At 45.9% G+C, this 26,784-nt stretch overlaps 1 protein-coding gene across 2 annotated transcripts in view; it reads right to left on the bottom strand.

The window, feature by feature from the left end:
• The window catches only part of NEDD4 (NEDD4 E3 ubiquitin protein ligase), a 47,785-nt gene extending 23,788 nt beyond the window's left edge, over positions 1-23,997 (bottom strand). The window contains exons 1-5 of one of the 2 annotated variants that reach the window (XM_081170518.1): positions 23,814-23,997; positions 12,454-12,527; positions 11,638-11,716; positions 9,945-9,983; positions 8,980-9,033 (exon numbers count right to left, since the gene is read on the bottom strand). In XM_081170518.1, coding sequence (XP_081026644.1) covers positions 8,980-9,033; positions 9,945-9,983; positions 11,638-11,716; positions 12,454-12,527; positions 23,814-23,915 — 348 coding nt within the window. In that variant the 5' untranslated portion in view covers positions 23,916-23,997. Of the gene's footprint in view, positions 1-5,346; positions 7,154-8,979; positions 9,034-9,944; positions 9,984-11,637; positions 11,717-12,453; positions 12,528-23,813 lie in introns of those variants that run through there. The other variant, XM_081170517.1, reaches the window with a different exon arrangement.
• Positions 23,998-26,784: the final 2,787 nt, after the last annotated feature.

The raw sequence follows: 26,784 nt of genomic DNA, 5'->3' as shown, positions 1-26,784 counted from the left end.
GTGCCCACTGGCATATCTCAAAACTGTTAGAGATACAAACAAGTTTACCCTTCTTAACCCATGACCAGGGACTAGTTGGGCAAGATGGTGGTTTGGGTATCCTGGTCCTCAAGATATATACACACACAGTAAGACTGCATTGCCAAATACTTGTCACTTGTCCACCTTGGGGAAAGCTGGAGCTTCTGTTTATCATACGCTCTATTTAATAGCCCAAGGTTATTAAAAATTATTTAGAATTTATACAGATGTCAAGTGCCCCATCTTTTATACTGGAATCTAATGCTGTTTTAATGGGGCTCAAAACATGGACCTCTAGAGGGAAACACAAAATGCATCCCAGGATACACTTTCCCCCTTATGCTACGGATTCTTAGTGCCTGTGTTTCCAAGGGACCTTCTGCTTGCCGTGAACAAGGTCAGACACTTGACTATGCTTGTCTTGAAGAGTTAAACAGCTCTCTTGTCTGTAGCAAGGTCTGAGAACTTCTCCACCACTTCAGTCTCCTCTCCCCCCCCCCCCCGGCACCACTTCAAGTTCCTCCCATATTTCATAATTTGCTTCAGTTCTTATTTCATTTTGGCAGCTACAAATAATATGAGATAATTTTTTTTCAGGCCAGTAAGATGCATGCTGAAGTTTGTACAAAAACACACACTCCTGCAGTGAGCGCAGAAATACCAGGAACAGTTTGTGAGTAATTGTGCTAGGTACTTGCTAGGCTTCCTTTTGGTAAGGAATACAGTTAATCCTTGCAGAGGATAGGAAGCAAAGAGTTCTTGATATATCACTGGATGTACTCCAGAAGAAAGAGATGTCCACATGCCAAGGAGGCTTTGGTTTAAATTAGACACCCTGCAGAGGAAATTCATCCCCTCAGAGTCAGGACACTGGATAAACATTTGTGCAGGGACACCAATAACTTTATGCAACTTCACAGGTTCTTCTCAATCAAGTACAAGTTTTCAGAAGCACCTGGGAGGATACAGGTGACAGGAATTAAGGGGGCACAAGGCTCTCAAGACCCTGAGCCAAGGTCCAGAAGGTTACAGAATGATAACAGTAAAGGCAATGGATAAGTATCAGGCGAAACCTAGTCATATTTACTTGCAAGTCAGTCCTAAAAAGATCATTGTGAAGAAATAGAATGTAATAATTTGCATGACTTGAAAATGGAAGTTATTTGTAAAAAAATGTATTACACAGACAAAGCCAAACATCAACTTTAGTATTACCAGAAAATCAGAGTTGTGCTGCTGAAGTAAGTTACAGGGCCTGCCTATCAACAGTTTACTAAAACATACCAAGAATATATCACACCTTGTTTTGTTTAACCTTAGTTTGGGGACACCAGTCCACAACACTGGAAGTGGGGAAAGACTGGCAAGACACGACCTCAGAATATTCTTCTTACCATCTCAGTTTCACTGCATTATATATTGGACTTAATGTCTAAACATCATAAAGGTGGCTTCATGTTTAACTGGCAATGCATGTTTTCTTTGCAAACTTCAGGAAGATACAGGTTTGGCCTAAGCTTAAACAGCTGGAATCTAAGATTCTATGAGTCAAAATGGGAAAGAAGGACCAAGACACACTCCAAACTGAGTCAAGGCTCATATCAGGTAAAGCATCACCCATACCCATAGCTGTAAACTTTTCCCCCTTTTTAAGGGAAATTCCCTTATTCTGAATAGGATTCCTCGCAAGAAAAGGGAAAAGTTGACAGTTATGCCCATATCCAAAACCTGGAAACAAACACAGTACAGTTCCTATGTGTTGCAATGCTGCCCTCACACAGCACTTGCCCCACACATGGAACAAACATTAGAACAAGGCCATTTCGTTCTATTTCATTAAATGCAATAATGCTTTGCTTGAGATGAGCTTAGAAGCAATGTCTTGTAAGAAAGCAAACTGCAATTAATTTTAGTCCAATTTCTGGAGTGTGTATCACCCACCCACACTTCAACCCACCTTTATGAGGGGTAATGCGCACTCAGGCGACTGTGTAAGCTTGTATTGAGCTTGATGCACAATCCTCACCATCAACATTCCAAAAAGACCAATCCTGTAAGATGCTTATCTGTTTGGAGCTAGACCTCCTTACCACAGAGTATTTACTAACATCTGCAAAGGCCAGGATGAAACATCTAGATTTTGTAGCATTGACACTAACAGCCTGTATAACTGCTAGCCTTCTGGGACATGCAAATACGAGGGCATTTGACAAGATGGTTGGGGACAAAGATTCCGAAGAAACTGATTCAGGGTCACATAGGGGCACAGAGCAAGTTTAGGCCCTTTCAGCAGCATGCTCAACGACAAGCCTAACAGGTACAGGACCTTACAGCCCAGGGGCCTTTCTAGTTATCAGATGTCTTATGGACTACAGTCAGTCAGTCAGTCAGTCAGTCAGTTTTATTGCACATAGCCAAAGGCTGCCGCAATGTATTATGGACTACAGCAACTGCCTGCATGCCAGCCTGCCAGTCTTGACTGGTGCTGAACGGGTCTGGGGGTGGGGGGAGTTGAGTAGGAGTCACGCTACCCAATTCACCCACCCTGTTCTTGGTTACACAAGTCAGTCCCCTCACTGGTAATATTAAATCATAGATAAAGGTGGTCTTCTTATATACTGACCTGGCATTGATCAACAGCAGCACCGGGCTAGAAGCCTCAGTAGCCAAATGACCAGTTATCTGCAAAATGGGGTCAGTAGAGCCAAAGGTCTGGTGCCACCTTCCCCCTCTATTTTTCTGTTTGCCATAACATATCTTCCCTCCCAGAATAACTTGTTATAGGATACCGATTCCCCCCCATGTCACCCCAGCATGCGTATTCCAACACATCCCACCACACTCATCCTGTGCTCACATCACAAATTCCCCGTTATCCAAGTGTGTAACTGGGAACAGCTGATCTAAGCTCTCACCAAAGCAGCTGTTCCCCCAAGCACTCCTCCTCTCCCTGAGAGGCTAAGTTGAAAACTCACCCCACACACTCCGTTACGTCTGTTTCTCACTCAAGAATTACCCAACCTCTCAAAAAAAAAATAATAATCTCAGAATGTGAGGTCTATGACCTCACTGCTGCCCATAGGAGTAACTCAACCCAAAGGGACAATTTTCTTTGGTGCCTTCCTTTTGGTGTACCCTGCTGGGGTGACTTGCTGTGCCTTGTTCATGTATCTTTTATAAAATTGTGGACCAATCAGTTTGATATGGGCCAGCTGTTCCCAGCGTTCTCCTCTGCTCCCCAGGGTTCTTGCAGCATGTGATACCAGCAACAGGCCAAGACAAGCACGTTACTGGCAAACGGTGTGTGTATGTCTTAAGGGGGAAACTATCACATACACACCCTGCACAAAAAACCCCGTCCCATTCTCCTCTCCACCTGGCAAAATTCTAGCTGTATCCTTCACGTGTGGCTTGCTCCCTCTCCCAAACTTTTCAAGTCAAAGCTCCAGGACCTGACAGCAAAACAATGCTTCTCACCAAGTACTGCACAGAAACCTTACAAAAATGCTGTGGAATATGGAGAACGGGAAGCTTAACTCTCAGCAAGTAGACCTACAGAGCAGGCAGGCAAGAGGCCTTTTGCTGCTGCAAACACTGAAGTCTGAAACCCAAGCACAAATTTAATTTCATGACACTCGGCACAGATAGCTGACATTACTAAATGTGACTCCAATATCATCCTGTTAAATTGGAAATGAGACTCAGCATATCGTTATACTAGGCCAGACTAACTGGAGTCAAGGAAGTATTTTCAGGACTGTTAATTTTAAAATGAATCACAATACAGAACTATAATTAGAGACGACACATATTTAACAAAATTGTTTGGGAAGGCTACTTTTCCAACAGTGCTTATTTAACACAGAAGTCCTTCATCTGCAACTTAATAAGAATGTGGTCATACAGCACTGTTTCAAATTTCTTTTTTGGCTACCCAAATTTAAGAGTAGGGAACATGTGGCCCTCCAGATGTTGATGAACTCTAACTCCCAGCAGCCTGTGTGGCCCCTGGTGAGGGCAGATGATGGGAGTTACAGATGACCAACTTCTGAAGGGCAGTAGGCTCCATCCCCCATAAGCTTTAAAGCAGTGCTTCCCAAACTTGAGTCTCCGACTGTTTTCAGTCTACGGTTTCCATCATCCGTGACCACTGGTCTTGCTAGCTAGGGATGCTGGGAGTTGTAGTCAAAAACAGCTGGAGACCCAAGTTTGGGAATCACTGCATTAAAGGGTTCTTTTCACATTGCCCAGTTAATGAAGCACCAATTTGACTTGAGACCCAGATCCAAGCAGTCTTTATGCAAGTATGGATATATTTTGCACAAGTGCACAAGCTCTTGTTGAAACACAGTCTGGCATCAAAACCATATTTGACTACTGTTACTAATGCTCCGCATTTCATGTCAGATTTTAAATTTGTCTCTAGATGAACTACTATCACAGCAGCAAGACATCCTAACAAATTATCTTAAAATGTTTTCACAGCTGCTATTTATACAAGATTAGGGTCTCAGGAAAAAAAATGTTTGCCCTGAAATTAATTTCCAGAATTATATGAATTGAAGCCAACAATCTCTTCTGCTGTGATTGCACAATTAGTGCTATATGAGAACTCCTTAACAACCAGCTGCTAAAAGAATGTGCTGCTGATCGATTGGGCATTTCCCGCCTCTCATGCCACACTGGTCTGCAAAGCTCACAGTTCATTCAGCAAGTAGCATTACTAAAATAGCAATTTGTGGAAGCGGGGGGGGGGGGGAGTTATGCCCCTTTTCTGATCCAGAGTACACTTCTAGGCCGAAGGTTGCTAAATTGTTTTTAAAATATTTATATCTTCTGACATTCAGCCCTATCTTCTCCTGAGACAGCTATTTTTAAAACATAACTATGAAACAAAACCCACTAAAATTCAGTTAAGTAACAAGCACCTTGCTTCCCCCTTTCTGTTAAATATGTGTAACTTGTTAGAGTTTTAAAGTGAAATGAAAATTGATGAGCAGAATATAACATGCTATGTGCTCCCTTGAGGTCTGAAGGCTTAGTATAAAACTGGAAATCAGTTTAAACTTTTTAGGTACAGAGAGTAGCAACAGTCATGGAAAGGAAACCTAACTACACTAAGTCACTGCAAAACCAGTAATTAACAACATACAGCTAAAACCAGATTGCCAATTTTAAACACACGTGTGTTTCACTGTAGTGATCTATTAATTATAATACAATAAAAGAGCTTTAAAATATGTTCCACAGACGTTTAACCCCATTTTAGTGTAAATAAAAAGCATCACATGCAAGAGGTCGCTCTTTTTGGAGCTAGGGACTCACCTCAAGAGGTTTCCTCAAAGTACTCCTTTGAACTCCACTAGGCTTGCCCTCTCTCTCGGATCCAAACTGTATGTGTAAATGTGACGTTCCTGCCTTGGAACTGTATTTAAAACTGGATAGAAATGAAGGCTGGGATGATCCCAGTGAGAGGCTCCTCTGTAGGCCATGATGGGGCTTGCTCCTCCACGCAGATGATCTTTCTTCAGTTCCTATGCTAGCATGATCCTCCAAATTCGAGGGCAAACAGGCAGATGCCGTATGTCTGACTCTTCGATTAGGGTAGGCTGCTATGGAGGATCTGCTGGAAGAGGACACGGTGTCTCCCTTCGGTGCTCGTGCTCCATGGGAGAGGTGAAATGAAATACAAGAACCTCCATTTGGTATTTCCTCACAGGTGCCTTGCTCACAGCAGGTTCTCTCCCACAGTGAGCTATTCAAATGCAGCTGCCTAACATCCCTACTTTCATTAGGAAAACAAGAACCTTTAGAAAGCCTAAATCCATTGACTACAGTAGAGAGGGACCCCCCGGACATGGCCTTGTCTTCACTTTGCACCTGCTCACTATGAGACACTTGAGAGGGCCGCCAAGTTGGCGGAGGAGACGTTGGAGACATTGGCGGCGTATCTGAAGGACTCCTTGGGAAAATGACCAGAGATGAGCAGCGTCGTAAGGAAACATTTGTCTCTCTCGCTGATGGCAGCTTTGTTGCCCTCTCAGCTTGCTCTGGGTCTTCTTGGTCAAAAATATTTCTGCTTACACTATTCTGCGCAGTGCTGCTCCTGTAGGAAGTGGAGGATTTGCGGTTGGTGCTTCGACCTGCACAGCTGCCAGAGACCATGTTACCAGAAAAAAGACAGGCATCTCCAGCAGAAAAGGGGCAGCTACTGCTGTCACTGATGATGCTACTGCTATAGGACCCGCCATCACTTGTGGTACTTGTGCACGACCCATAGTCACTCCCTGCGCTGCTGTAGGCTCCTTTGTCACTGGCTGAGAAACTGCTGGGAACCCCAAACGCTGCAGTATCAGCCAGACTGCTGCCATTTGTTAGCTGGTGAGACTGACTGACAGTCACATTCCTGTTACAACAGTCCCCTTTCTTCCTTAGGCTGACCAGGGAAGTATGGTCTTCCAAGGCCACGGGCTGCAAACATCCATTGCCTCTAGAAGTCTGCAAGGAAATCTTCAGCGAAGAACTCCGCTTTGGTTTTCGGGACGAAACTGGCAGTTTGTTTTCTTCCTGCATTTGATTGGGGTTCCGCTTCATTTCAACAACGTAAGGGGCAGCGTTCGACTCAGGACTTTGGGTGTACATGCGAGTATCTTCTTTATACCAGCCATCTCCAAGGGTCTCTAATAACGGATCCGTGTGACTCCTTTCAGCTGCAAAATGCAGCCTCAACTGCCTTGCCATTTGTCCTCATTTCCAAAGATAAAGGTCAGAGAGTTTTTTCTTCTTCTTAAGTGGAAAGCAGCTGCCCGCAATCACTTGCCAGTTAATCTTCAGTATAACAGATGAAGACCACAGAAATGCAGGTAGCTGTTAGCCAGAGTGCCTTCTGAATTTAGCAAGTCATTCCTGCCACACTACCGTCTCTGGCCTGCCCAGGGTTGCTTGTTGTGAAGAGCACATTCACTGACAAAACACTTAGTGCCAAGCGACCTTTAAAGCTCAACTCAGCTGCAGTGGACCAACACTGGAAGCCTTGTCTGAATTCTACCCTTCCATGGCAAATTAATTCAACAGCAGTTCTTCCTACAGATTCCCCCGGCTGCCCTGGCTGAATCTGGGTCTGTGCTTTCTTTAGCAGTGTATGACCACTAATATTTTTACCCAGCGGTGTAGAGTTACAGGAAGTTGGTAGGAACCAAGTTCCACATAATTATCAAATCTAGGATTCACTGTTGAAAGATCAATAGTGCTAGTAACTGGATAAGAGTATGCCCTGCATAAAGTAGCAAGGAACTTCAGTTTGAGAGAAGTTCTTACTGCATACATTTAATTTAAAGGCAGCTACTGAGAAAAACAGCTCTTTCATTTTTGAAGAGGTGGGCAGGCTTAATGATGAGAAGCAACTGAACAGACTGAAAAAGGATGGGTGGGTCCCCAAAAAACCAGCATATTTTGGAAAGGCTAGCACTATTTTTTTTTACACTCTGCCCATACTTTTATAGCTTAAAATTTGCGGACTGTTTTTACAATTAGCTGGTGCTTGAGCTCTGAGAGAAACAGATACTTTTTATACAAGGTGTGGAAAAACATTCCCTACGTAGACAGATATAATTGTAATAAGAGTTCCATTTAGAATCTGTTGAAAGCAAATTTCAGTATTCCAACATTATGGTCTGGAACCAAACCAAACATTTCTCCTAGCTGCTTATGAAACCAAGGTATTCAATACCATTTCTGCTGTACCACCACCAAAACAAGCAGTTCCTCTGTTAAGAGCACATTCACAGTGGTAGAAATCAAATGGGAGTATATTGGAGATCTGCTTGAAATGTTAACTTTCATGATTGTCATTTACTTTTCTCTTTTGTGCTGCTGCCGCTGCTGCTCCTAAGTCAGATTCTTTCCTGGCACCTAGTGGCACTTTAAGGAAAATGCACTGCTCCAACATCTATGCTAGCCAGCAAACATTCATCCAGTTACAGACATCTTTAAACACCCAGAAGTTACACACTACACATTTCTGAATCCCACCACAGCAACTCAGAATTAAACTGCAGGCAGCAGAGAACACTGCACCATTTATTCCTGTGTAAATCACATGACTGAATATTTTCTGCTAGGTATTTATTTAACCTTTACTACATTTTCAGGGAGTTTTCCATTAAAGCCAGCATTTTACATTCTCTATGAGGAAGAGAAACAGTTTTCAAAAATCCTGTGGTAGAGCCAAATTAATTCTTAGCTGGGTCCTGTGAGTGAAAAGAATAGAGCATGCCAACTGGAAAAAGCAACGGAAGTAAGCTGGTTGTGACAGTTTCCACTAACAAGGTCTTATTAGGTCTCTGTTTTCTCCTAGAATGTGGATGGAGGGCCACAACTCATCCTTGGCCACTGGCTATGTTGGCTGAGGGAGTCAGACTGATGGGAGACTAACAACATGGGTCAGTGTGTCTGGCTGTTAACCAGAAGGCTGGTGGTTCAAGCCCACCCAGGGATGGCTGTGGGTAGGATTTCTGCATTGCAGGGGGTTGGACTAAATGACCCTCAGAGTCAGTTCCAACTCTACAACATCTGGAGGGTCACAGGTTGCCCACCGCTTCTCTAGTACCCTCAGCTGCCCAGAGGTTCCTTGTTCAGAGCATCACACATGTATCTTTCCATGAAATCAGTTCCAGTGTTGCCTTCACCAGCATGGTATCAATTCCCCATTAATGCTCCCTTCTCCTTTAAAATCTGGCTACCAGGCCGCACCACAGATCTGAAAGAGTTTGGACAACTAGGGAGTCTACAAGAAGTAGTGAAATGTGGAATATTTTTTTAAAAAAATGTAAATAACCCCAAGAGTGCAGGGATTGGCTTGCATGTCACAGTGCCACGGTTGCCAACAAATCCAAAAAAGATCACAAGAAAATATACAGGATTCCGATTTTGTTCCCAAACAACAAAAAGTCCACCTACCAAACGGTTTTCATCGAACACTTCAAAAAGGAATCTGTGCTTCTGAGGATTGACCTAGGAGAAACAGTTAGCTTCTGGTGAGTTGGCTTGGTAGGAAAGGAGCATTAGAAAGTACAACGTTGCTTTCTATTACACCACATACCGTATTTTTCGCCCCATAGGACGCAACGGCCCATAGGACGCACCTAGTTTTTTTGGGGGGAAATAAAGCAAAAAAAAATTTATTTCCCCCCCAGGTGCGCTGTGCTAAGCCCGAAGCTTGGGGCATGCGGAGCTCAGTGCGCCCCAAGCTTCTGGGTGCCGGCAAGGTCTCCGCTAGCCATGGGAGAGCCGCGCGGCTCTCCCAGGGCTAGTGGAGCGCTGCACTAATCCCGAAGCTTGGGGCGTGCAGAGCTCAGCGCGCCCCAAGCTTCTGGGTGCCGGCAAGGTCTCCAGTAGTCGTGGGAGAGCCGCGCGGCTCTCCCAGGGCTAGCGGAGCGCTGCGCTAATCCCGAAGCTTGGGGCGTGCGGAGCTCAGCGCCCCCAAGCTTCTGGGTGCTGGCAAGGTCTCCGCTAGCCGTGGGAGAGCCGCGCGACTTTGCGTGGCTCTCCCACGGCTAGCAGACCGCTGCACTAATCCTGAAGCTTGGGGCGTGCAGAGCTCAGCGCGCCCCAAGCTTCTGGGTGCAGGCAAGCTCTCCGCTAGCCCTGGGAGAGCTGGGTCTCCCACGGCTAGCGGATAGCTTCCTGAAGCCTGGAGAGCGAGAGGGGTCGGTGCGCACCGACCCCCCTCGCTCTCCAGGCTTCAGCGAAAGCCTGCATTCACCCCATAGGACGCACACACATTTCCCCTTCATTTTTGGAGGGGGAAAAGTGCGTCTTATAGGGCGAAAAATACGGTAACTTTAAAGGGCATTAATCACAACAGACTTATGCTGGATTACAATGCTCAGTCATCACTTCAACATGCAACAAGGTTCACTTACTCTAAAATAAAACTCTTCATTCCACTTTGGATTCAACGTCTGCAAGTAAAGAAAGAGTAAATTACTATAAAACATACACAGCTGCCTTTTCTCACTTGGCCCTTATAGCCCAGAAATACCTACCTAGCTCTGACTCTGCCAACCTGGTACCCCTCCAAATGGTTTGGATGCCATCAGCCATTTGGGACAGTTGGTTCCCTCCCAAACATGCGATCTGACTTTTGGATTTGTAGCCCCCAATATCTGAAGGGCATCAGGTTGGTCTACCTGCCAATAATTTCCCACGATCTCAGGCAAAGGTCTTTGATGGCTCTGCTACTAGAAATATAGACCAGCATTAGCATCAAAGTATGCAGTTGCCGATGTAAAGGCATCCCCAGCAAGGAAAAAACATTCAGAACTAAGTAGCATCACCCCAGCTGCAAGGAGAGCTGATATAGCTGCAACAGACACCCGAGTGCTTCATTTCAGCCTCTGGCCCTCAAAGCGCCCCAGTGTCATGAAGCACATTCACTCTGATCTGCCTCGAAGAGATGAACAAAACTGTGGATCTGATGAGCTGCACTAAACACAGACCTGACATACTGTCTTAGTTAGGTGCCGACCGAGAGCTAAAAATAGCTGACTTCCACAATTCCCCTTCAATAATGCACACTGTCTTATTTGAGAACTTTGCACTGAACGTCAGCTAACCTTTATGCCTATGAGCAGACGAAACAGGAAGGAAGACTGGCCAACCGCACCTATATCCTTTGACCCTTACAAGGAAAAGAACTTGGAAAGAATGCTGTGGTTCCAGAGGAGTCCATCCTTCCAGGGGGGTTTATAGATGTATTTATTCTCTGCCATTCAGTTTCCCCCAGTATCGTATTTGGCACAAACCCATTCCAAAGTTGCAAGTACAATTTTTTAATACTAGGAGATGTGCATTTACAAATCAGCAACTCCAGATGATCTGCAAATGGCAGATTAGAAAACAGCATCAAAACAACCAAGAGAACTGGCCAGGGAACAGGGTGGGGAGGAGGAGGAGCTCCCACTCTCTTCTCTATCCACAAGTACATGCCAAAGGCTCCTGATGAGTGAGGCAGGCTGAGCTGCTAAAGCAAGATAAGAGGAAACCTGGTCCTTCTCCTTCAGAGCCCATCCATTCAGAAGGACCTCCCAACCCTTGCGGGAAGGGAAACTCTTTGTTTTTTTGAGGGAGGGGGGTGCCAGGAAGAGGAGCGGGTGGGGAAGTCAACTTCTATAGGCAGATCTCAACTATGTGAGATCTCAGCTATGTGTCTGTGGCTAAAATGTAAGTAGACAACATAGTTCATTATGTTTTGTTCTGCCCATTTTAAAAAGATTCCCAGAGACAGATTCTGGAGGAGTCCGATTACTAGCAATAGGTTGCTATCAGACTCTGGTACAGTTTTTCTGGGCTGATTTAGGAAAAACACATCTCTTACATACTTACTATGTTTGCAGTAGCTGTTGAAAAAATCCACAAGGAACCATCAAGTGTCACACCAAGTTGGAGGTGGCCATCTTACAAGGGTATATTGCTCTGCCTATTTCCTGCTGCTATTTTGCATTGGTAACTACTGCATCTTACACCTATTTGAGCTTAAACAAGTAAATGTCTACTTTCAAGTCACTTGCTTGATTTTGCACCTATTCATTATGCAAAGAAAGTGCAAAGTCTAACCTTTTTAACAGTTTTTGTTTGAACACTGGTAAGGATTCCATTGGCTGAATCATATACTGTCACTTTCACATAGGGATCACTGTACAAAATACAAGCACAAACGGTTAAAATAGGATTACTTGTCTGCAAGAGATATGGGCATCACAAACCCTTTAAAGAGACAGACTAACCTTGGTCTGTATTGCTAAATTCTGTCAATCCATCCATGCCAAAATGTCACTAATACTCTCCCACACACCCAAAAGTTTTGTTTTTTCACTATCAAGAGATAAGGGGAGAAATTAAGGCAACATTCTCCTTGGTTCATACATGGCCATTTTGCAGCTGACCTTAAGCTAGCAGAGAAGAGGAGGAATATATTTAGTAGTATATTTTAGAATTGGAAACAATTGCCCCAGAAGTCTCAATTCTCAGCAAGTGCCTCTCTTTGGAATGAGATTCATGGCAGAACAGGGATTTGAATCCAGGTTTCCCAAAACTCAGGTCAGTCCAGATCTCTACAGCTTACCTTCTCTAACCTCTTATAACACTTGCCGGGGTGGGGTGGGGTGGACTGAACATGACATAATTTCCTGCATTCAGTCTCATATGCCTTGTAGAATCTGGAAGGGATCCTACATAGGAGTCAAATCATTTTCTCATTACTCCTTGTACAACCTTGAATCATCAGGAGGTTGAGCAAGGAGCCCTGGAACAAGCATGACTAACACTCCACTTAATAGTGGCACTGAAAAGGTAAGTTTAAGAGATTTTTCAGAAGGGACAGTGCATGATTTCCTCCTCCCTTCCTCTTTGTAGAGAGAGCTGGATGCTTACCTTGTTCCTAGGAGATCCTTCTTGGCCAGGCCAATTCCAGCTATCACCTTCAGCCTCACTATCCGCAAGTTTTCCTGAAACAGAAGTAGTTTTGCTTCCAGTTAGCTTCTGGCCAAGATGCAAGGTGACTGTGCAGTTTAAGAACTATCCCACAATTTATTCCACAATATGAAAGTGAGTACACATTTAACCTCTCAGTAGCTTTTGATACCATCTACAACAGTAGGTACAGCCAGGGTGCTGATGGGAGCAGCAGATTGGTCACATTTAACTCCTGTCCTTAAACAGCTGCACCAGTTACCTGTTATCTTCCAAGCTTAAGTCCAGGTGCTTAGGTTGACATTTAGAATCCTGGGTTCCAAATATCTGAGCAAACACCTTCTTCCATATCAGCCTGCCTAGGTATTTAAGGTCAGTGAAAGAGGCTGACCTGGTGATTCCTGCATTAAATGAGGTGTGCAGTGCCTACAGAAGAGCCTTTTTGGTGGTGGCTCTGCATCTATAGAATGACTTCTCCACTGAGGTGAATCTTAGCCCAACTTTGTGCTCTTTCAGATGCTAGGTAAACCTGCTTTTTCACCAGGCTTGATTATTTAGGAGAATAATTGTAATGCTTTTATTATCATTTTATTTTACCTTAATTTATGTAAACTACTACTATCTCTGACTGATCAGTTTTTGGGGGCAGGGGGGAAGTTAAAGGCCTGGGAAGCTTATTACTCTAGTTGAGTCTGTCAAGAAAATGATGGTTAGAAAATGAAAACAATTTTAATTAAAATATTTCTATCTCCCTTCTCTTTTCAAAATAAACTAAAGGCAGTTAATAATTAAACACAATCCTTGGACCTTCCAGTTAAGATGGCACATTAGGCACATGAGGCTGGTTTGTGTGCACCAAGCCCATCTTTTCCAGATCCCAAACCATCTTTCTTAGAAGCTCACTTATTTCAATTTCATTTTGTTTGGCTTGGTTACATGTGGGGCATCCCCAGGCCAAAGTTTTCTCTTGGCAAAAACCTATGCTTCCTTCTCTTTCCCGGTGCCAGGCAAGGCAGCCAAAGCAACACCCTCTCAACCACACAAGGCAATACCAGAGCATCCTGCTTTCTTTATGAAAGGGCCAGGCCGTGCTGACAGGGAAGACAGTTGCCCTGCTGCTCATCAGGCTCCTCCAAGTGCTCTCTGCTCCTTAAGCGGCAGGGTGGAAGGAGCTCAGCAGCCAGCAAGGAACCTGGGCTGCTGCTGTTCACCATCTTCTCATCTGCACTCATAACACTTGAATATGCCTACTTGCCATCCTTCCTCAACCAGTGGCCCTCCAGGTGGTTTTGGACTCCCCAACTTCCATCAGTCCCAGCCAGCATGGATTAACAGCCAGGGATGATGTGAGATGTAGGCTCCCTAATTCACAAGGGCTGGTTCACATAACGTATAGAAGTAGATTTTGCATCAGCCCTTCAGTATCCACAGCCACTTCACAATTAAGATGCTTCAGTCTTCCTGCAGCACAAATGAGTATGTACCAGGTAGGAAAGTACTTGTAGTAACCATTTAGATGAAGCAGAACAATACCCAGTCAATAAAACACAGGTAGTCTCTTTTCCCAATTGCCATCAGCAGCACACAGACTTGAAGTGGTCTGAACGGTTAAGTTGTACAATATCTACTTTCATCTTTGCGATGGTGATTACTGTAGTTATCTCCCAAATTATGGGAAAGTGCTCCCTCTAGGGTACACATTGTGCACCTAAGGTTTGAGGAAATAGAAAGCAAAGAAATGTAAATATTGCCTTCAAGCTCCCCACCCCACATAATTAATTAATTAATTATGCTTCGCCCATCTGGCTGACTTCCCGCAGCCACATCTCGCTACCATAACCCCAAAGGCAACTGGGGGAAGGAAGAAAAGCTTCACAGAGCATAAAAACTTCCCCATTTCTAGAATGTCTCCCAGGGAGTACTCAGTTATCCTGCCCCGAAGACAGGTGTTGTTGCAGGGATGGGGAACATCTGGCCCTCGTCCAGATGTTTCTGAACTGCCACTCCCATCATCCCTGACCATGGGCCATGCTGCCTGCTGGGAAGTACAGCAAAATCTAGAGCTTGTCCACCCCAGGCTATTGTTTGAGTTCATGATCCCAATTACATTAAGGCATCCTAGCCGGGACCCCCCCACCCCGCCAACTGTGCTGCCTGGGACCGATGGGAGCTGGAATCCATAACATCAGGTGGACCCCAGGTTAGAGAAAGCTGTTTTTCACAATGGAACCTATTGCACAGGTTGCTCAACTAACACTTGGGGTGCTTCCAGACAGGTGTTTATTACGGGACGAGGACTCGCTCATGCTCATTTCTTTCACCGTTCACACAATGTTTTCGTCATGTAATTCCAGCCTGTATCTCTCCCCACCCCAACTTTAATCCAGATTTTTTATTTCCCATGGAAATCCAGTAAGATAAAAAACAACAACACATAAACAATTTGTTACCAATTTTTCAATAACCTGCATGGAAATTAAGCAGTGTATGACCACTCTCACAAAAACTCTCTCAAAATGGTCTTCTTTAGAAAGGCGAGAACACACAGGGTATTAAGAGGGGGGAGATGGAAGACAAGGTCCTGGTCTCCAAGCCTATGTTCCTTGGTGCACAGCAGGACAAAGCTCACCAAGAATAAAGGAACCCACCAAGGATTCTTTTTCCCTTCCACAGTTTCCCAGTGCCTCAATCCCTTTTAAGGAAAGCAAGAAATAATAATAGAATTGTAGCGTTGGAAGGGATCACGATGGTCATCTAGTCCAATGCAGGGGCTCGAACCCACAACCCTGAGTCTCATACTCTACTGAGCTAGATGTCAATACCACTCTGCTACACAACATCCTCATATGCCTCCTTTCAGCAAATCTAGTGGGAACCTAGCTGCCACTCTATTAGGGCCTAATTCAGCTGAAACAGATGGCTGTTGACATCAAGGACCCAAGAATCATTTAAAGGCTTGCCCATTCTTAATCAGGCCCAGTGTGTTGGGTTCCACTGAAAGGAAGATGGATTAAGGTGGGTCCAGGAATGCAGCTGTGCTTCCAAAGAAGAATGAAGAAAGCAAATGAAAAGTGATTGGGTTTGTTTTTTTGGGGGGGTGCTTAAAATGACAAAATTTAACTGCTCAGCTGAAACTGGTTGAAGTTGGAATACAAGTGGGATGTTTAGCTAACTAAAGATATTGACTTTTGAAATGAAAGTGATTTTTTTCTGGTAGAATGTTTTTTTACAAGGACACTCAAGCAAACCAAAATTAGTCTCCAATGGGTTGTGGTTAAAGATGAGCATAGCTTGCACAGGAATACACAGTTATGTGGCAACTTGCACTAAGATGATTTTTTGATGATTTTTTTTCAACAACTCCCAAGAAATGTGAGGTAACTTACATTGGCTGGCATACAAAATGCAAGAAATCCAGAGCCAAAAGGCACTGGAGCAGGAAGGACACAAGCTACTATTAATAGATTTTTCCCCTTCAACACACTAAGATTCAGTTATTAAGCTGAACACATGAAGCATCAAGCCCGCCATTCAACACTTTACATATGACCCTGAACAGCCTTCAGAGGAACTGTCTCTTATTAGAGATCTTATGTAATTTGATCGTGAAGTAGAATATCCAAGCCAAGAAGAAAAACACAAGACACTTAGAAATATGTTATTTTACTTTCCAGAATTCCTTCCACTTGCTCCTTCCCCTCAGGTTTACCAGAGATATAATAGAATATGCTTTCAACTTGAATGTGGCAGCATGTATGTCCATCCCAATCACATTAAGAGGATCATTTGTACTCTGCCACTTTCAAGTTGATTTGTGCAATCAAAACTTTCAGGACAGTCACACCCATAGCAATCTATGCGTGGCTCATAAAAGGTAAAGGTACCCCTGACCGTTAAGTCCAGTTGCGGATGACTCTGGGGTTGCGGAGCTCATCTTGCTCTATAGGCTGAGGGAGCTGGCATTTGTCCGCAGACAGCTTCCGGGTCATCTGGCCAGCATGACTAAACCGCTTCTGGCGAACCAGAGCAGCGCACGGAAACGCCGTTTACTTCCCGCCTGAGCGGTACCTATTTATCTACTTACACTTGATGTGCTTTCAAACTGCTAGGTGGGCAGGAGCTGGGACCAAATAACAGGAGCTCACCCCGTCGCGGGGATTCGAACCGCCAACCTTCTGATCGGCAAGCCCTAGGCTCTGTGATTTAGACCACAGCGCCACCCACACCCCATAAAAGGTAAAGGTACCCCTGACTGTTAGGTCTAGTCGCGGACGACTCTGGGATTACAGCGCTCATCTCACTTTACTGGCCGAGGGAGCCGGCGTTTGTCCGCAGACAGCTTCCGGGTCATGTGGCCAGCATGACTAAGCTGCTTCTGGTGAACCAGAGCAAATATTCTGAAACTTTTCAAGCCAGAAATGTTCCAGTTTAGTTCTTACTATCACCACCTTTGATGTGCTGTGTTGCCCTGGCACTGTGCCAGTTCTACATGACGTAGCCACTTCCTCACAATTTCTGATAATGCTGTTTCTGTGGAACTGAGCAATGTATCACAGCCTGAACATTAAAACCGGAAAAGTGAAAGTATCATCATTTTCCATTTGTATACCGTCTTTCTTTCTTACAATACTCAAGGCGGTTTACAAGCTGAGGCAGTTTACAAGCTGCCATAGCGCAAAAAGTTCTGCTTATATAAAAAGAGGCGAGATAAAATCTCTGCATGCCTGCTCTTGGCACTGGCCACTGTGCCAGCAATGCCTCAAACTGGTCATTACAACAGCTGGGGTTGGAAGCCAAAATGCTGCATTTATGTTGGGTAAGAATGTGCATCCTGAGAGTACAGCACCTTTATCTGATTATTGGCAATTAAAAAACAATTTCTGAAGAGTCGTCTGGGCTTAAAACATACTTCAGGCTCCCACCCTCAGATGAAAGATTCAGGCTCTCCACACAGGAAATCCCAAAAGCTTTGTTGATAAAATCATCACAGTCTCAGCATCAGCCCTAAGTGCAGGATACATGGTTCATACGCAGAGTTCTTGGACACAGTGCTATGCTACGCATAAGCAAAGATATTCTTCCCAAAACTGATGCACCCCTCCCACTCTGCTTTTAAAGTAGATTTAAAGATTTCTACCATATGGAATGTGCAACAGCAGGCTTTGCAGTGTATGCTCAATAAGCAAAATAGTGTGGGGAGGGATGTATAAGGCATGCAAGATTGGGCTGCTGGGAACTGAAGTCCAAAACATCTGGAAAACACAAGGATGGGAAAGGCTATTACAAAGCAAAGCACAGAGAGGAAGATTTATTGTAAATCTTTTTTGAGGAAGCAGCATAAAGTTCCCTTGTAGAGCATTTTGCAAGACAGGAGAAAATGGGGCAGAATGAAAGGAGGTCCTCTTGTGGGTTTGGGGATTCAGTTTAGGAGCTGCTCTACTGAGGGCTCTTCCACACTTTTGCTTGCTCCACCATTTCCCACCATAAAAACCTGTTATTTACTGCAGAACTGAAGCAAATGCAAACCGTGTTTTCTCCAGATTGATGTTTGCTCCAGTTTAATGCTTAAGCATGGGTTTCCTAGGGAAAAGCAGGGAGGGCAAAGACAAAACCAATCAGACTCCTGCTTTCTAGGCAAGGGATGAATGGAAGTGTGAACAAGCCCTGTGTGTTAGTACAATATAGAAATCCTCAAGCTAGGCTTAGTCCCTTATCCAGCAGGCGGCAGCCACAAATCCAATTTCGCCTCTACTACACATTTCAGAAACTGGATATGAACTAGCAGTTTTAGGTAACAAGTGGGGCTGGGGGGGGATGGACAGGACTCTAAGATGCGCTGTCTTCCCACCTTAGGAACCTAGTAAAACAAGGTAAAGAAATATAGTGCACCACATAAAAAGAGAAATGTCCACAAAACAGCCTAGCCAGTGTGGTGTAGTGCAGTGTTTCCCAACCTTTTTTGGGCAAAGGCACACTTGTTTGATGAAAAAAATCTCGAGGCACACCACCATTACAGCCCCGTGACGTCAGCGCGCAGCGTCATGCCGGGAGGGACGCACGAAAGTGTAAGTTTCAATTTTTTCCCCTCCCCCTTGCCGGGGAACCTCCAAGCTTTGGGGGTGGGGGGGAGGAGGCAGCAAAGCGAGGCAGGAAGGAGCGCAGCTTGGCTGGGTGAGCTTTGGCAGGGGCAGGGAATGAGAGCCGCGAGGCGGGCGCTGCGGACGGAGGCGCTGCCCGCCGAGCTCGCAGGCAACCAGGCAAGCAGACGGCGAGAGCCCCGCGCTGGGCAGCCTCTCCTCGCCGCCGCCGCCCCGCCTCTCGCCGCCCGACTCACCCGCCTCCCTCCAGGCAACATCTCGCGGCACACCAGGCAACATCTCGCGGCACACTAGTGTGCCGCGGAACAGTGGTTGGGAAACACTGGTGTAGTGGTTAAGAGCGGTGGTCTCGTAATCTGGGGAACCGGGTTCGCGTCTCCACTCCTCCACATGAAGCTGCTGAGTGACCTTGGGCCAGTCACACTTCTTTGAAGTCTCTCAGCCCCACTCACCTCACAGAGTGTTTATTGTGGGGGAGGAAGGGAAAGGAGAATGTTAGCCACTTTGAGACTCCTGAAGGGGAGTGAAAGGCGGGATATCAAATCCAAACTCTTCTTCTAGGACTCCTCCATTTTCAAACTGAGCGGGGTTGGGGGAGGTCTCCTGTTATTGGATTGTTCTTATTCAGCAGACCTATCTTTCTATACATAATAATTGGTTGCTTATTAATATGTTTTATTGAAGTGAGAATTTAGTGGAAGGAGTGATATGTTGGGTTTAAGGAGAATAGCTGAGCCATTGGGGTGACAACATCGTTATATGCAAGTTTTTGTTTTGCTTTTCTTTTTGGACTATTTTTTCTATTTTCTAGATCAGGTTTCCTCAACCTCGGCTCTCCAGATGTTTTTGCCTACAACTCCAATGATCCCTAGCTAGCAGGACCAGTGGTTAGGGATGATGGAAATTGTAGTCTTAAAACATCTGGAGGGCCGAGGTTGAGGAAGCCTGTTCTAGATACTGTATGTTGTATTTGATGCTGATTGGTAGTTTGTATAGAATTCGATTTTGTGGGATTTTATTTATGTACATTGTTTTTGTTGCTTAATTACGTTACTAAAAACGTAGAAGTGATGAGTATTATTAGCTGAATGTTAAAGTTGTATTGTATTTTTATAGTTATTTATTTTGAGATATGTGGACTGCTTAAGAGATTTACCTTGAAATGTAAAGCTGTCTACAAGACAGATAAATAAAGTGGTCGATATCAGTTTTTCAACATTGCAATATATCACCAGCCAAACATCATGATATACTGATATATCACATTATCTGAAATGGGGAGGAAAGATGAAATAAGGTTTGGAGCAAGAAGCAGCCCAGTATTGATTCCTGGATGTGGACTAGTTCAAAGCGGTTTTGAAGGATACATCGCCTACCCCTAAACACAGTGACACCATGCACAGGTTCTGCTGCTATATGGGAAGGCTAGGTGGATGGTGCTGCCTTGGGCAGAGCGCATCAGGCGGGACACCACATGCCACCACACAATGAAGAGCCACAGCCTCTCCCCAGAGCCTGCCCAGCTCACAGCAACGGTCGCAACTACTGGGAGCCATCCTCCATGCAAGGCACCAGAGGCTACTCCATTCCTCTTTATCACCGCAGTGCAGTTCCCATCTCTGGTGACCACCACCGCCAATCAACCACATAGTCCTGAAGGTGAGGGAGAGGAGCCAGTGCTGCTCCCACCAGAAGAGGCTCACGGGACGTGGCCAAGCCTTCACTTCCGAGTACCCAGTGTGAGGAGGAAGGAGGCAGCCCGACTGCTCGGCCGGAAAAGGAAGCGAAGGTGCTGGCAAGCAGGCAGGTGAGCGCGCACAACAGGTAGGCACAGGCATGGCTGGGGGCAGCCGGGCCCCAGCACCTTTTCAGGCTCCTGAGGCCAACGGCTTGGCAGTGAAGGAGGGAGTGGGTGAGCATCAGGCAGCCTTGCAGGGGCGCAACACCCCTTTTGCTTGTATTTATTTTTGATTCAGATCTGTCATGGCCAATGGCTAGTACAATAAAGTTATTTGGATTGGGTGCAAACATTGAGAAGAGCTGAGGAGGCCATGCTTGAAACAATGGCAACCCCGAGGGAAAAAATGCATGGTGCTTGAAGCAGCCACAAGGGTGAGCGGAATCCACGATACATTGCCAGCTCAAAAATTCTGAAATTTTTATCGCAATCTGAACTTTAAACTGGTTTTGGGCAATGTATCAATACAGTAAGGGGCAGTTTTTTCCAGCCATGCTGCTCCAGTGCAGCGTGGAACAACCTGTTTATCTTATCCTATATATTTCATCTGCAGATAGGAAGAGAATTTTTACTTACTTAGTACAGTGGTACCTCGCAAGACGAATGCCTCGCAGGACAAAAAACTCGCTAGACGAAAGGGTTTTTTGTTTTTTGAGCTGCTTCGCAAGACGATTTTCCCTATGGGCTTGCTTCGCAAGACGGAAACGTCTTGCAAGTTTGTTTCCTTTTTCTTAACACCGTTAATACAGTTGCGACTTGACTTCGAGGAGCAACTCATAGAACGCGGTGTGGTAGCCTTTTTTGAGGTTTTTAAAGACTTTGGTGATTTTTGAAGCTTTTCCAAAACTTTCCCGACACCGTGCTTCGCAAGACAAAAAAATCGCAAGACGACAAAACTCACGGAACGAATTAATTTCGTCTTGAGAGGCACCACTGTACTTTCCAAACTTATATATACAAACAAAAATGGATTCTTCAAAAGTCACACTTCTTCCAATTTTGCACTGTAGCTCTTCAGCTAAAACATGCTTTGCAAATAAAGACCTAGAAAAATTGGTGCTCAAAAGTGTGTCTTTGAGTAAAAATTACATACCAAATGTTTAGGAAAGCAGCCTGCAAAAATGAATATTGTAGGCAAAGGCTGTGCAAAAATGTGTTTATTTAGGAATAATGCATAACATTTTCCTGTGGGGTTTCTTTTTTAAGGTTTGCAAACTGATGTGGAAACATAGCAAACTGAACTTAAGATTGAACAAAATGAGAAACCAGAATTGGCAGATTCATCCACTCTAGTCTCATCCTTCCTCCAAATAGCCCTGGGCTTTGAGGTCCATTCATTTAAATAAGGTTATTTTCGAAGGCAGTATGTGTGGGCTGCAGGCTTAACATTTTCCTTCCTAGGCAAACATGAATTCTTAGAAGTACTTGTCAGAGTGCAATTTTAACACAGACACACACACACCGTTTCTTTGTTCCTGAAGCTATCATACTCACCTGAAATGCTGAAGCTATCATACTCACACCCATAATGCAATAGGTTTCACAGAGGAGTTCCAGATGAACGTGGCCCTCAAGGCAAACAATTCCAAATATGGGCCACTACAACCACAAGCAGCTAACCTCTATGGACTGAGAGGGATATTACTTAACTTCAAGATGTATATTCAAACAAAAGCAAGTCACAGACGAAGCCACCTTAGACCAGCTCACACCATCACAGTACTGCTTCTTCCAATGGGCAGCAGCTCTCCGAAATATCCCCAAATCTTTTATGCCAGAGGTGCCATGGCATGAAAAACAGGTGCTCATCCCACTGCATTGTGGGCCCACTCCACGGCAGTTTCTCCTGGCTTGCATCTGCGGGCCTCACAATTGCGAGAAGATGAGAACCACAACACCACACATGTCTCTACATCAGAGGTTTCCAAACTTTTCATGATGGTGACATACTTTTTAGACATACATCATTTTGTGACACAGTAATTTAGTTTTACTAGCAAACCAGAGGTTAAACTAACCCCTTTCCAGCCCTGGGAAGAGCATGGGGAGCATTTGCACAACACACCTACACACTGCAGCCGACACACTAACGTGTTGCAACACACAATTTGGAAAGCTCTGCTCTACATAGTTCCATCCTAATATATTTATATATTGCAGTGTTTCGCTGGTGATATATCACTATGCTGAAAACCACCCCTAACGTGTACCTACTCAAAGGTACAAGTGACATGTATGCTTTGAAGCTGAAACTTTATGCATGTATTCTAGGGCATTTCCTGTGATGGGAAAGAGCGACTGCTGCCACCACTCAGAGATTGTCCTAGCTAGCAGTTTCACTTGATCACTTGTTCTGGAAACCCGCACAACCTAATCTCAGATGTCAGCGGAGGATAAGCAGGAAAAAAAGAGGAAGCAACAGAGATGGGGACTCTCCATTTTTAAGCCAGGTCGATGAAACCTGGGAGATGGGGAATTCAGTTTTCAGAGATAGGAATTGATAAAGTCTCCAGGGCATAGACAGGATGCCTTCCTTTCACCGCTGAGAAATTCTGCAGTTGGATTTACTTCTGAAGAGGGCTCCTATTAAAACCTCTTTAATAAAAAAGAAAAGTGAAACTCCACTCACAGTTCCCATGATTGATTTTCAAAGATTGCCAGTGGCTGCAGACAGATGACAGATGGGGAGGAGACTGAAGGCCCCATTGCATGGGAGCGGATGCTCTCAGCACTTCTCTTTGCCCCACACCCTGCCTCTGCCCACACAGGACAGGATGCAAAAGAAGAGGCCTTTCTCTGGCCCAAGTCTCCCCAACCAGACATGGAGGACAAACACTGCCCCCCAGCCTCTCCTTTGGTGTGAAGCAAGACACACACTACAAACAAACAAACACGAGTTTGTTGTACTCTTGTGTTTCTCAAACGTGGGTCTCCAGCTGTTGTTGGACTACAACTCCCATCATTCCTGACCACTGGTCCTGCTAGCTAAGGACAATTGTGGTCAGGGATGAAGGGAGGTGTAGTCCAACAAGAGCTGGAGACCCAAGTTTAAGAAACATTGCATTAACCTTCCCAGACCCCCGAAAAGATCCTCTCTTGAACCAGTACGCCACCCCATATCAAAAGGGGGAATGAAGAGATGAGGTAAAGGGGTTGGGAAGGGAGGAGGAAAACAGGAGGGGAGGAGTAAACCTGGGGGCTAATACCCGCTCCCTGCCTCCGCCCCTTCGGCCGCCCCCAGCCCAAGGCTCGGCCGGCCTCCCTTTGCCCCAGCCGTGAAATGGGCCCATTTGCCGCCTCTCCGTCCTCGCCACCAGGGGGCGCCCGAGCAAAGGCGGCGGTGGGGGACCTGAGAGGGAGCCGCCCCGGGCCGGACAAGCAGGACCAGCGCGACGCCGACGAAGAAGGCGCAGGGGCCGCTGCCCCCGCCACCCTTCGAGGCAGGAGGGGGAAGAAGCCCTCGGGCCGGCCCAGCGCAGGCTCACCTCTGCGGCAGCAGCCTCGCCCTCCGGCAGCCCCAGCACATTCCCCGGCGAGAAGGAGGAGGAGGAGGAGGAGGAGGAGGAGGAGGCGGCGGCGGCGGCCATGGCCCCGGGAGCACAAAGCCGCCGGAACCCCTCAGCGTCTTCGCCTGACTGACGGACTGGCAAGATGAGCGACAGGCGGCCGAGCCCAGCTTTCCCTCCTCCCTTGGCCACGCCCAGATAAGCCGGGCCGCTCGCCCCGCAGCCCATGAGGCCGCCGCGCCGCCCTCAGCCGCCGCGGGAAGCTCAAGCGGATTGGAGCACGGCGAGCTGGCGCCCGCCCACCTCGCCTCCGCTCGTGTCAACAACAACCCCGCCCGCCTCACGGGCTTGGCGCCCCACCCATCCCCGTGTCCCGCCTTTTCCCCCTCTCAGGGCGGGGTGGGGAGGAGCCAGGCCGAGCTCTGGAGGAGGAGCCACAAGTGGGCGTGGCCGGGGAGTTCTAGTCAGTCTCATCGCGTTCTCGACCTCTTCTTTTTGCCCGGCTTCCGAGCGGGTTGCTCAGCTTGACGATATGGCCTTGGAGCTTCTGGTTGTTTGTGGGTGGGAAGCTTTAATCTGGCCTTTTAAAAAAGATTGAGTGGGCTTTTGGATTTTTGTATGGCTTGTTTTATGCTGGTTTTATTGTGTTTGTTTGTCGTTGAGTTGCTTTTTTTAGGGCGGTGGGAACCAAGGGTGTCTTAGTAAGTTTAATAAATAGATCACTGCAGTCACGAAATTAAAAGACGCCTGCTTCTTGGGAGAAAAGCAATGACAAACCTAGACAGCATCTTAAAAAGCAGAGACATCACCTTGCCAACAAAGGTCCGTATAGTAAAAGCTATGGTTTTCCCAGGAGTGATGTATGGAAGTGAGAGCTGGACGATCAAGAACTTGGCTGATCGCTGAAGAATTGGTGCTTTTGAATTCTGGTGCTGGAGGAGACTCTTGAGAGTCCCATGGACTGCAAGAAGATCAAATGTATCCATTCTTAAGGAAATCAGCCCTGAGTACTCACTGGAAGGGGAGATCCTGAAGCTGAGGCTCCAAGACTTTGGCCACCTCGTGAGAAGAGAAGACTCCCTGGAAAAGACCCTGATGTTGGGAAAGATGGAGGGCACAAGGAGAAGGGGACGACAGAGGACGAGATGGTGGGACAGTGTTCTCGAAGCTATCAGCATGAGTCTGACCAAACTGCGGGAGGCAGTGGAAGACAGGAGTGCCTGGCGTGCTCTGGTCCATGGGGTCACGAAGAGTTGGACACGACTAAACGACTAAACAACAACAATCGTGCTGTGACTTATCTTGCAGCCAAGCGGCAGCTCCCACCAGCAGCTCTCCTCTGCTTCATTTCAATCCTGGGTGGGTCCTGAGGAACAGATGCAACTTATTTATTTACTTATTTATTACATTTACTGGCCCAAGGTCACCCAGTGAGCTTCATGGCTGAGTGGGGATTCAAACTCTGGTCTCCCAGGTCATAGTCCCACACACTAACCATTATGCCACCCTCCCCTCCCTTCGTTTTCCTGGTGTTTCACTGGTCTTCAACTGGTGGGTCAAGACCCTCTACTGGGTCCTGGTCTGCTCTGAGGTGGGTCACAGCACATACACCATACAAATATATGGGTGCCTATGAAAAATGGTTCCCAGGTAGGAAAAGATTCAAGATGTTTTAGATTGCAAGCCCGAGGGCCACAACTCTCTTACTACTGGTTTTTTGTAAGGCAATCTTGAGAGCTTTTTCCATCCAAGTGGAGGGTGAAAACCTCCTGAAATATATACTGTATTTTCCCATCTATAAGACGCATCCACTGCTCGTGGCAGCCAATCACCAGCCCACCCTCAGCACTATCCGTGTATAAGACACCCCCTAATTTTTGACATTTTTAAGGGGGGAAACCTAGTGTTATACATGGAAAAATATAGTAGTTTCCCACATAATCTTTCAAAGGGTGTTTACTTTTCTATCGTAGCCTTGTACCTCCAAAGTGGCAGGTATGGCTCTGCCTCCACAGTAGTGTTATCTCAAGCCTGTGAGGTATGTTAGATTGAGAGTGACTGATCCTCAGTGAGCTGCTTGGTTGGCTGCAGAATTTGGTTTCCTGGTCCCAGTGCCAGATTAAATCCCGTGGAGGCCCCTAGGCAGCTGAAATCTGGGTTGGGTGGGGCCTCATAAATGATCTCCTAATACATTTTTGTAATTATCTTTCAATATCAAATCTGTATTATTTTGATCAGTTGTTGTCGGGCTCCGAAAAGGAGTGGGGCCCATAAGCATAGCTGTCAACTTTCCCCTTTTCTTGTGAGGAATCCTATTTGGAATAAGGGAATTTCCCTTAAAAAAAGGAAAACGTTGACAGCTATGACCATAGGCCCTGCCTATTTGGTAATCTGGCACTGCTTGGTCCATCATGTTGGACAGTCCCCGTTATTTGTCTCACCAGCTGAGGAAGATATTGAGATGTGACTTTGTAAAGTGGGTTTTCTAGTCAGTTTTCCAGTCTTTGGACAGCCCATACCCCTCCCCCAATTAATAACCATATTTTTGGAATTGCCACAGCTCAGTAGCTGAGCATATACCGTAATTTGCATGCAGAAGGTCTCAAGATCAATCCCTGGCATCTCTAGGTGGGGTTGGGAGAGACTTCCATCCAAAACCTTGGAAAGCTACCGCCCATCAGGTGTAGACAACACTGAGCTAGCTCAATCAGTGGTCTGACCGAGTCTAAAGCAGCTTCATACATTGTGAATCATAAGCAAGGCAGTTTGAGTGCTCCAAAGGAACCTGTCAATGTGAACCATTCTTGTTTATCACATTTAATGCTTGTTTCCATGGGGCTTGTACAGGTCTTGCATACACCCTTTCCCACACACACTGCAGAGAGACACCCTCCCCTGCAGCGTTTCTTAACACCCGTGTCCATGTAATAAATTGCTCCTCAAGTCCGGA

The sequence above is a fragment of the Podarcis bocagei genome, assembly GCF_964188305.1.
Source record: "Podarcis bocagei genome assembly, chromosome: 14".
Lineage (NCBI taxonomy): Eukaryota > Metazoa > Chordata > Lepidosauria > Squamata > Lacertidae > Podarcis > Podarcis bocagei.
This window is presented reverse-complemented; position numbering and strand designations above follow the sequence as displayed.